Genomic DNA, 12,348 nt, shown 5'->3' with positions numbered 1-12,348 from the left:
CCGAGTATGATTAAACATCGCGTCACGCGTATGTAAAACGTATGCACGTACGTACATACTACACATAGCGTACATTCTTCATTTTAAGGACTTACAAAATTAGCAGAAATATGACAGTGGTCTGTCAGACTGACGTAACCTTTGATGTATTTTTTAACATTACAGTTCAAAGTTAAATAACTGACACACTAATATCAATGGAGCAATTTATTACAAACGTCTGGATTTTAATCGAGTCACTTTCAATACAAATTTCCTTTCACAAAGATTTGTGAATTAATTTTCACGCTGCGGGCCTTGTACAGATTTTCTTTATTATTAGGTATTTATATTTTCTCAGCTATATTTTAGTATTTTTATTATTATTATTAAATCCTCACTTCTAACAAGCTATGCTTTAATAACGTTTATTATTTCCAAATCTGTGCAGTTCTGAATATTTTTGTTAAATCATACAGTGTCATCTTAAAATATATTAGATGTATCATATTAGATTTATTATTGTATATAAATGCTGCTTTATGTATATTTTATATTATTAATATTTTAACTGTTTTGTACGATTTTAGACATTTGCTCATTGGGTAACTAAAAAAGATATTGAAAAAAATTGCAAAATGGTAGAGGACTCAGTTTTTTATAGAAATAACACTATATGATTAATAGGGCGTTATTTCAGTTTTATAACCTGTATATGTACATATACATACATATACACATATATAGGGTGTTCTGAAATTCGAATCAAAGTATTATATAGCAAGAAAGATCTCGAAAAATTAAGTTAAAAAATTATTTGTAAATTTTTATTTTAAGTAGAAATTTTTGAAATATGAGGATTCAAATATAATGAGTTACAGCCTATATTTAGATGATCACTTGAATTAGTGAGTGCGCTGAAATATACGCTTACTTACTCTATAATACATATTACCGTATATGCAACTCATCGGCAGGTAGCCCTCTAAGCATAGTCTGTAATTAACCATATTTAAACCTTTATTACAAAAATTACTGTTAAAAATAAATAATTACAAGTAACTTCTTCACTTAATCTTTCGAGAACTTTCTTGCTGTAGTACGTAGGCTGCTGGCAAAGTTTCTGCAAACAATATGAAAAAAAACATGTAAAATTCGATAAATGGTTTTTAGTAGTATTGTTTTTAGAAGTATTCGCCTTTAAGATCGACATTTTTGCATACGCTCGAACCAATTTTCAAAGCATTTTTTCCATTCTGAGACTGTAACCTCAGAAATCAGTGTACAAAACAGTTTCAACAGCTGCTTCAGGCACTGGTGACTCAAATCGCTCACCACGCATCTTCTTTTTAATGTTTGGGAACAAAAAGAAATCATAGGTGATAAATAAGGTGAATACGGACAATAAGTCATCAATGCGACATTTTTATTGGATAAAAAATCAACAGTTTGACGTGCTGTGTGACAGCTGGCATTGTCATGATGAAAGATGATGTGATGATTTCGGTTTGTTCTACGCAATTCATTTATGATTTCTGGCAAACAAATTGTTGTATACTAATCTGTATTTACAGTCCTTCGATCCTCTAAAATCACGATTGCCACATGTCCGGTATAACTGAAAAAACAAGCAACCATTTGCTTGGCAGCACTGCGTGAACAAACAACTTTGGTTGGTTTCGATTCATTTTGAAATACCCCAACAGTGGATTGTTGTTTACTTTCGTCAGTCTGACAGACCACTGTCATATTTCTGCTAATTTTGTAAGTCCTTAAAATGAAGAATGTACGCTATGTGTAGTATGTACGTACGTGCATACGTTTTACATACGCGTGACGCGATGTTTAATCATACTCGGGTCAATTTCGGACATCTTGTCGACGTTGATATGGTTCTATTCGTTGAACACGATACATGGCGGTACCGTTCGACGACTGTTGGTTCAAAGAAAAAGAAAAGAAATACGAAAAGATCTCGATTTAGAAATTGAAGTTGAGGTTTTTGGGAACTCAGTGTGTATAGTTAGGATTAAAAGTGGTGCGATAGACATTCGATAACAGTTCGATAGATGTTTGACATTAATTCGAAAGATGTTTCTGACAGTGATTCGATAGACGTTCGACGATGGTTTAATATTTGTTTGATAATTGTCATAAATGTTTTGATTGTAGTTCACTAATACTATCAACATGTGTTAGTGGGTACACGATATAATAGTAAAGCATTTTTCGGTTGATAATTTAAGTTAATTTAACAGATGAAAGTGCATAAGTTCTTCTCGGTGAAAAGTCGATGTACGGCAGTTGTGACCACGTTAGATACGAGTTTGCATAAGTGTAATATAAAAATTGTTTTCTACGGAAAATCAACGAATCTCAACATGTTTTGCGGTAAGATTACTCTGTTGGATACGTAGAAACACAATTTTGCAGTTATCAAGCGTGCCGACTTCAGCAATACTTGTCGCCAATGATTATAAATAAGTGAACATCCGTTTGATCAACAACTAATGAATCGTGATCAACAACTAATGAATATCGTTTTTAAGGGAACATGTATGAACAGAAAATTGTAATACATAATTTTATAATACCACTGTAGTTCCATCCATGATTGCGTTTCAAGATTGAAAAGGACTTTATTGCGTGGCTTATAGAATTGTCTATGTACGTACGTATATAAATTCAAACCGAAATATTTAGGGAATAAGATCAGCTTTGATCGAATATAGGATTTTTTTTACTTAATTGATGAAATTAAAATTTATTGATGCTGTCGTGTATGTCAAGGGACGCGAGAAACGAACGTGGCTGCGGAACTTGCTTCTGGATGATGAGCGAGAACGCATGTACATTGAGACCCTGGATGCAGTTTACGACAGAACACATGGAATCTTTATCTAATCTAGATGTTACTAATATTATACGATGTGGACAACATGTTAAGAATTGCGCGTTACAAAATGTATTGAAAATATATAACTGGTGGTTGCAAAAGAATTTTTTAAATAAAAATACGTTAACGTATTTATTATATATTTCTTTTCCCTTCCTTTGTAATGTATAAACGTATGTATAAACGTACGTATGTGTGTATAAACGTATGTATAAACGTATGTATAAACGTATGTATAAACGTATGTATAAACGTATGTACGTATGTATAAACGTATGTACGTATGTATAAACGTATGTATAAACGTATGTATAAACGTATGTATAAACGTATGTATAAATGTATGTATAAACGTATCTATAAACGTATGTATGCGTGTATAAACATATGTATAAATATATGTACGTACTTATAAACGTATGTATAAACGTATGTACGTATGTACGTGTGTATAAACGTATGTATAAACGTATGTATAAATTCGTGACAAAGAAAATACGTAGAAAGACTTGATAAAAAGTGTCGCAACATGTTCGAAATTCTTGGAAAGAGGGGGGAGGACCTGTCTTCTCTCATCGATTCCAGAAGTATTACCATTTACACGGATGCAATCAGTTTTACGATACCCGCTTGTACGAACGACTGAAAAAATGTACGCTAAAGAGAACAGTGCATCGTGTGATGTGAAGAAGGAATATAACATGTAAGTTCCAACGTTCTATACATAAAAGAAACGTTTTTTAACATTATGTATGTACACAGTATGGAGCATCGTGCAGTGCGTTTACTGAGCAGACGTTACGATCTGACGAACACGGGCTACAAATTTTTGGAAATTGGAATCAACGTTGGCCCACCGAGTTACGTGGAGATCGTCCTTGGAGATTATCGCGGACACGAATTATCGCTATCTCTCGAAACATGGAAGAGCCTCTACGAGCAGCGAGGAAATATTTATAAGCTGTTTCGAAATGAATACAAGGATAATTTTATAAGCGTTGGACCGCTAATCATCAGTGTTTTCATGCTGAACTATGCTACGGTCGTACGTCTCGATTCTTCAACGATACGCATTGTGATGACCGAAACGACGCTACGCCTATGTTTGACTTTAACGGGTGTGTCGATGTAACATTCGAACGATTAGCTCGACTCATCGATACGGTAGATACCAAGTATACGCGATTCTCCAACATCGCATCTGAGAACATTATATGTGATAGCGACATTTTCAATGGACAGCAGCTCATTGATTGGGAACTGTTAGCTTTAGTTTTTAATAAGTACGAAAACCGATGTAATAAGATGTAAATAAAACATTTTTTTGTTCACCTTATTTCATGTGTATTGTCTTTTACTTCCCATCCTTTGCCTCGACGCGCCAGGAAAAACCATAAAAATTGAAAAACTGTATCATACAAAAGAAACTCGTACTCTATTAATTCTTCCATCCTTTCTTCACTCGTAGCACGCGCGCTCTATCTTTCTCTAACATGCAAGCCTTTATTATCGATACATTTTTAAAGAAAAGAAAAATATGTCATGGTCAAATTCAAACCTTTATTATCAATGCATTTTTAAAGAAAAACATGGTCTAATTTTAATAACAAAAAAAGGAGCCCTATTGTGTAGGAGCCCTATTGTGTAGGAGATTAGACCTTTCACCCTCTTTCCCCCGCGTTAGGTATTCCCCGCGCCTACAAGTACTTCCCCGCACCCCGCATTCCCCTCTAGCCCCGTGGCTTAGGACCCGCCTAGTATATCTACTGTCATATATTGGCCAAACTAAGAGAAAATTAAAAACTCGTATTAAAGAACACAAGACTGATATTAAGAAATCTACTTCTGAGATATCAGTTGTTTCACGTCACCGTGTGAATGAAATGCATGATTTTGGGATAACATTAAAATTTTAGATACAGAACAATCATTGATGAAACGAAGAATTTCAGAAATGATACACATTAAAAACCAAATAAGTGGGATCAATAAACAAAGTGATACTGAAGGTTTGCCTGATGTTTATCTTCTTCTTCTAAAGAAAGATCTCTCTCGCTTAATAAATAATTCACAAACACTTAATAAATAATTCTAGAACTTTCTAAACTATTTGACTCATGGATATAAATAGCGGAAAAATATGTGATACGACCAATAACAACACATAGTGTCACGACAAATTTCTATCTGTGAAATGAGTATACTTGTAATTCATCAATTATTTTGCTGTAAAACAGCTAACGTTTCCTTTGTTTTATACTCCGTTTTAAAAGATATTAATAAAAAAATAAATTATTGTAAATTAGAATCTGGAAATTCTCGTTCTACACTTTTTACTACATGACTTCTAACATTCTAACATTATTATATGAAGCAGCGTCGCTTTGATGCAAACACAATCTTTACAATTATAACACACGAGGGTTGAATTTGATTCCAATTGATGTACTCTGCGTCTTAAGAATATTATTAATTTTACTGAAGATGGCCAGATTGTGGCCGAAACGTTTAATGTTTTTATTGTAATTCGTAATGCAAGAATAATTAAATATCACTAACTACATCTTGTGCTGTGGTTCTTTATGCTCTTTCTTTTCATATTTTTAAAATTTAGAACTTGGAGCAAATTAACAACTCAGAACAAAAAGCTTGCTACACTTATTGTAAATTAAGATAAATTATAATAAAATTTAGAGCTTAGAACAAATTAACTCAGACCTTAAAGCAAAAGACTTATTACATCTATTATCGATCAAGATAAACACTGTGATTTTTCCGAAAAAAAACGTTTCTCACATCGCAATTTCTGGCAAGTCGGAAATTCTAAGCTTCAAACGAATTGATTTAATAACTAATAAGTATTAGTTAAAATTAGAACTTATATTACAATAACATCACAACTCAAAACTTAGAATAAGACTCCTAATCAATTTTCCAAGAATATGTAGGAATATGTAGGATAAAAAAGAACAACGAACACTTCAAAACAATATCGAATATATTAATATTAATATCGTCAAAAGATAACATAATTAAATATCAGGTTACTATTCGTCGCAGCCGTTTTTTTTCTTGGACCGCTGAAACAAACATTGGCATAGGGAGATTCTTTCTACGTCTAACAATAATGGACGAAGAAGTTCCACGGTGCCACACTCGATGTGGCTGCAACGCGGTTTACGTCGGTTTACGTATCAGCGAAACGGCTTCTACTCCGACTTCTGCGCCTTTGGAGAACGCGGGCGCACATTTCTTCGGCTCTGGTAGATATGTATAATAATCTTACAACATTAAAAGATATGTAATTTATAATTGTGCATTTGTGAACATATATATGTATATATATAATATGTGTGTGTATATATATATATATATATATATATATAAATTTTTTTCTATTATATCTATATCTATATTATATGTATAAGAGAAGACTCATCTCGAGATCGCACAGTCAGGTACCTCCGTTGCTTATGGATGCATTTGGATAGTGGTACGCGTTATCGCAGTCTACGCATATACGCAACGAGTAAAAATAACTTGATCGTAATTATCAGCATCGACGCGCAGTGCAAGCTCAAATAAATCAGGTATTGCACCTGATTTTATTAATGATAGACAAATTATTCGCAAACTATCTACAAACTATCTTTTTCTTTTATCTATTGTATACATTAATACATATACAAGATGTATTTTAAAAAGCACCATATAGCGCTATTCTTGATTAAAAACTGAGTGAGCCATTTTGCAATTTTTTACATTAAGTTTTTACTCAGGAATAGCGCTATATGATTCGTGGGTGTTTTTAAGACATACCCTGTGTGTATATATATATACATATATATATATATATGTGTGTGTGTATATATATGTGTATATATATATATATATATATATATATATATCGTATTAATTATGTATAGTAAATATATAATAATATAACGTTATACAAAGGAAAATTATAAGTATTCGCTTGGCAAAGTCTACATTAGTCAAACCAAACGTCGATTCGAGCCATTTTAGCGTTCCTCAGCACCGGAGGCGCACCTGCTTGATCTCTATTGCACGAATTAGTCCACAATTATCAACTATTGCACCAGTCGTGCATGATCACACGTACAGTAACGACAGTATGACGAATGAGCTCTCCGAGTGAGATGCGGAGGCTGTATTCGAATTGCGGAGTCGCGGCAGTTGTACCTAATTCTTAATAGTGTTTTTCATTGATATAACTGGTGCGCACTCAATGTACATTAAAGCCGTTGTATATTAATTTAATCTGAATGGAACAGTGACACATCTCAATTCATAAAATGTGTACTGTATATTTGATTAAATAACACAATAAAATGTATTGAAGATTTTGCGATTTAATTTGTTTTAATATTTTTATTAAATATCCATTCTTTACGTCGATTTGTGTATAGCGACTTTAAAGTGCACTGAATGCGCACAGTTCTGTCAATGAAAAATGCTACAAGTTACGCTCGAATTGGATCGTCGAAGCGCACACTAAAGTCGCAAAATTGTCGTAATGGACTAAGGAAAAGAAGCGAGGAGGAATCACACGCACCAGGGGCGCAATTCCGTAACTGTTTTACACGTTTACCGACATTGGTATCGTTGCGCAGCTTTCTCATCATATAAAATATCTGCGCAACGACACCGACAACTGTCGATAGGCGTGTAAAGACAATTACGGAATCGCGCCCCAGACGAACCAATCGCGCGCAATCTCGTTCACTGTCGTTACGTTTGAGCGAAACAGAATGGACCGCACGGATAAAAACGCCAAGGCAAGAGAACAGAAGCGAAGGCACATACATAAAGCATATATTAACGATTAGGTCTGATTGCACAATGCTTTTTACTAATAACCAGTAAACTAAAAAAAATAGCAGCTAAAAAATACATAACAATAATTCTATAACTTTTTTTTTAAAGCTAGCAGTTGAAGAAATCTATCTATCAGCCTGATTTCATCCACTGCTGGATATTGGCCTCTTCTAACTTTTTGCATTTATGGTCTTTGGAAGGAAGGAGTTTGGCATCAAAACGTCACACTTATCATTTGCTATGCATATTGGCGAGTATACACTGTACATATAAAATCTACAGTTTTTAATGTCAAATCCGAACGGCGATGGCCAAGATACTCTCGAAAAAATACTTTCGGAGGTTTGCCATTGCCTTTCGAGAGGTGGCAATCAAATAAAATTTGATGTTTTGGATGGATTTAAATCCTGGATCTTTGACATAGAGGGCAGTCATGCTGCGCTCTGCGCCATAAGCTAAAGAAATATCGTTTATAAAATTATATATATTTTTTAGTTGCTAGTTTTCTGGTTTCTAATTAAAGCATTCATCATTTATGCGCATTCACCCGCGCGCGCGCGCGTGTGTGTGTGTGTATGTGAGGGACGGAGGAGGGGGAGAGGAAGGAGGGGGGAAGGAGGAGGGGAGGGAGAGATGGGAGAGAGTTGAAAAAGCTATAAGTATAGATTATAGAAAATGATATGAGAAGATATTTCTTTTCTTCATCATCACTTTCATCATGAAATAAATTGTATGTTACAATTTTATCCATCTTGAAATGCTTCCCCAGCAAGTATTGCAGACTTCACTGAAGCAAATAATACTTTACACAGTGAGAATTCATTTTCTTTGGCCCTTCTAAAAAAATAAATATTTTTCTTTTTATTACCGTCTGCTAAGAACCTTCGTCTTTATTCGTACGATCCAATGAGTCTGACTATTTGGATGCGGACTGTTTTGCTAATAACTTTAACAAGTAAGTCGATGTATTAATTGAACCTTGACAATTAATATTGCAATTGTCACTTTCCGAAAGGCAGGAAAGAAAAACAACAAAATTCCACCGGCCCCGGCGAAGTGTCAATTTAATCGGACTTGTATCCGCAAATCCGAAATCATGTAATTGAGCTATACAGACGACTAAATCTGTCGCGATTGGATCTTTAACTTAACGAGTTATAAGTTCGAAAGATATTTACTTATATCTACATACTCCTACACATATCATATCAAACAGTATCAAACTGTAACGCTAGCGTAACATAATATGTGCTGATCATTGATTTATATGTGTCGATATATTTCTAGATGAATAGAATAAACGCAGATTAATGAACAGGCAGAATGGAATAGCGAAATTCGCTCTCGGGAGAGGAAGCGAGAGACTAACGGAAGACTTTTGTAATATTTGCTGTTTTAACGTAGGAAATAAACGCCGTCATCATTTAATAGCGTGCGTCTACTGAAAAACATTGAGAACGCGCACTTGAAAAGAAAAAAAAAACTAGAAGAAAGCGCGACACGGATCTAACAATTTATGACCGAATGACAAACGACTGACAAATATACATACATCTATGGCTGTGTTCCAAATTTACTGCCAATGCTGAAAATGCTACAATTTATGTTACGTGCACTATAGATTTTCAGTATAGGTAATCAATTAATTTTGGGACATAGTCCAATAGTCTACGTACAATATATATATATATATATATATATATATATATATATATATATATATATATATATATATATATACATACACACACACATATACATACACACACATACATATATATGTTTGTGTATGCATACATATGTATATATTAATTTTCATTTTAAAACGTTAAAAATTAAATTAAGTAATATTCATAAAACATCGTATGTAAAATTTGAAAGAGAAAAAACTAACAAGACATAGCCCGCGATGTAATATTGTTCTAAATATCAACCACGGCATATCTGATACAAATCAAGACGCGTTTAATTGCAAAAGTGAATGCGCGGCACGGACTACATCTTTAAACATTGTCCGATACAATCACTTACAACGATCGGTAAATATAAGTATTATTTACAATCTATTTGTAATCTATGGGTAATTTGTTTATCTGGTATATAATCCAAGACGTGTACGACTCGATTGCTTGTATATATCTATTCCCGCAAGCTCTTTCAACTCGACGCGGGCAAAAGTACGCGAAGTTCAATTGCCGTCATTGCAATGGGAAATGATGAGAATGTAACATAGTAAAGGAATAAAATACACAAAAAAAAAAGAAAATTAAGACTATGACGAACAAAAAACTTAAGCAATTAGACATAAACAGCAAGCAAATCGACATTTTGGCTTTATTATTGCTTATTGCCATAAGAGTAAGATGTCTATTCAGATTGGCTGATTTACTTATTGCTTATGTCATATTGCCTTACGTTTTTCTGTGCCATGACTCTAAAAAGGAGGAGAATGTGATACACGGTTCGTCTCATTCCAGGAGAGGAAAAATTCGGAACAAACGACGAGAAAGAAACGACACCGCTGTGTATCGCGTCACACACAACGGCTTCTATCTATCTCTAGACTAGAAAGAAACGCGCCGCTATGGCGGCGCGTCGGAAATTTACGAAAGAGAATGGTTTCCTTTGGAAAAACGCATAGAGGAAAAATTACACCTTTACATTTGCACTTTGCCTTGTACGTCTACATCTACGTACGATGCGTTCAAAGAATAAAAATATCGTTAAGCCTCGTTGACGTTGATAAAGACAACAACGAGGATCATTCTTTCAAGGATTACCCTTGAATCGCCTTTTTCCACGTAATTTCACGTTTTAGCTGGTCTTAAGTATCGACCGCTCATCTCGTCAACTTGGGATCGCACGTCTAGGAGGCAAGGAACTGGGCCAGGCAAGAGAATCCCGCTGAGGTGGTCAAACCATGAAAACCTCAACGAAAGAATTGCAGTCGGTCTGCGGTGGAGGCAACGCCGCCATGCGTTTATCCAACTCCACTCGTGGTAGATACGCCTCGATACGCGCGTCAGGTCCCGTGGTCGTGGTTGCCGGCAATGTCGTTGTCCCGGGTGCTAATTGCAGACATTCTGCTGGCGCTAACTGCATTCACACAATATGTGATATAATATATGCAATAACTGCATTTATACAATTTATCTAGTATAATCGCTAAGAGCGAGAAACGTGCATATATACTCAAAATAGTTAAGAATATATATAGAATATTATCAAATTTATTTAATTGTAAACATCAAAAAGAATATAATGAAAATTGAAATAATTTTAGAATATCTCAAATACTCTGCGAATAATATAGAATTAACAATAAGTTAATACGAGCTGGACGTGTCTTATCCTGAAAAACATAACATTGACTGTTCGAATCTCCATTTTGGAAGTTTTTAATAATTAATTTTAATTTAAATCTAAATTTTAATTAAAGTCATATAGAATCAATTAAAATTCAAACAATTATAGAACTAAAGAATTCTGAGCCTAAAAATTCTTATTAAGTTAGTTAAATAATAAACACTAACTTACAAAAGAATTATATTAAATGATAAAAGTGTTACAAATTCGATTCTTTATTGGTCCATCACACAATATATACATAAATATAATAAAAAAAATTTTTTAATTTTAGTTTCTAAACACTGGTTCTAAACATACACACAATTCACACATTTCCATTGGAATTATTTATAAAAAAAGAATCAGATAAACGATAGGGCTGCACAAGAGAGAGCAAGAAATGATTTCAAAAAGACACGAGGCTTTACTCACCAAAGCAGCTTGCTGAGGAATGGGCGCGATACCACCGACGTTTGCGGGGGTGTAATAATTAGTCGGGCTAACCGGCGGTGAAGGGTAAGGCCAGTAAAAGATAGGTGGCGGATATGGCGTTGCAAATTGCGGCGGGCCACGGGGCAGCATCGCGGCCGCAGGCGGAAATATCGCCACGGGTGGTGGTGGCAACATCGTGCCCCCTAAGAAAGAAAGAAAAAGAATGACAATCAACGTTCGATCGAAATGATCCGGGCAGCTTAATTAGATCAACGCAGATGAAAAAAGAAGCAATCGTGCTTGTAGAATCCACTGCAATTCACGGATTCCTTTTTTTGACCTTTATAATCACCCGATTTGTGAAGTCAGTTATCTCTTATGATTTGTAATATCGCGGACTCGAGCTTAACATATCGTTGATAGAAAAAAAAAGGGACTCGCAGTACCCACGATCGTCCGTTATGTATGTACAAACGTAAAGAAGAGCGCCCACTATGTAACCACTCCACAATTACGACGAGTGACATCGTGCAGATCCGCAGAGATGTTTCTAGAAGCACACAAAGCGTTTCTCATTTAGTAATGCGCCAGTATACAATCGACCATATTCAACAGCGTGTTTCGCACTATGAAAGTGAATTAGTGAGATACCTGTTTTTTTTCTTTTTTTTTAATTAAACAACCACTAAGATCTTTGTACGCTGCACGATTTCACTTTCAATTAGACTGATCTTGGTACGGTTTGAGCAAACATTCTGTTAGACACGTATTTTATGCACATATATTAAGTATTTGATCGGCGCTGCGACGCGGCGGTCCAATCCTAGACACATACCTGATAACAGTCAAATATA

General features: G+C 34.7%; 2 protein-coding genes across 3 annotated transcripts in view; one reads left to right on the top strand and one right to left on the bottom strand.

The window, feature by feature from the left end:
• The first annotated feature begins 2,128 nt into the window (after positions 1–2,128).
• LOC147907355 (uncharacterized) lies at positions 2,129–4,208 on the top strand. The gene is made up of 2 exons (XM_087413480.1): positions 2,129–3,578; positions 3,638–4,208. Exons 1-2 carry the CDS (start codon positions 3,481–3,483, stop codon positions 4,005–4,007), a joined length of 468 nt encoding a protein of 155 aa, XP_087269606.1. The 5' UTR covers positions 2,129–3,480; the 3' UTR covers positions 4,008–4,208.
• Positions 4,209–5,855: 1,647 nt separating this feature from the next.
• LOC105154763 (RNA-binding protein fusilli) overlaps positions 5,856–12,348 on the bottom strand; it is a 64,090-nt gene continuing 57,597 nt past the window's right edge. Inside the window, exons 11-12 of one of the 2 annotated variants that reach the window (XM_087413478.1) lie at positions 11,495–11,697; positions 5,856–10,810 (exon numbers count right to left, since the gene is read on the bottom strand). In XM_087413478.1, the coding sequence (XP_087269604.1) occupies positions 10,628–10,810; positions 11,495–11,697 (386 nt within the window). In that variant the 3' untranslated portion in view covers positions 5,856–10,627. Of the gene's footprint in view, positions 10,811–11,100; positions 11,698–12,348 lie in introns of those variants that run through there. The other variant, XM_087413479.1, reaches the window with a different exon arrangement.

This window comes from Acromyrmex echinatior, chromosome 14 (assembly GCF_024713525.1).
Source record: "Acromyrmex echinatior isolate Ae372 chromosome 14, ASM2471352v2, whole genome shotgun sequence".
NCBI lineage: Eukaryota > Metazoa > Arthropoda > Insecta > Hymenoptera > Formicidae > Acromyrmex > Acromyrmex echinatior.
Note: the sequence above shows the minus strand (reverse complement) of the source record. Positions and strands in the feature narration are given on the sequence as shown.

Bases quoted from the DNA above. Each gene is read 5' to 3' on its own strand.
- LOC147907355 (XM_087413480.1), top strand. From the start codon at position 3,481: ATGCAATCAGTTTTACGATACCCGCTTGTACGAACGACTGAAAAAATG. The intron at 3,579-3,637 runs GTAAGTTCCAAC...GTATGTACACAG, and splicing joins GTGAAGAAGGAATATAACAT to TATGGAGCATCGTGCAGTGC.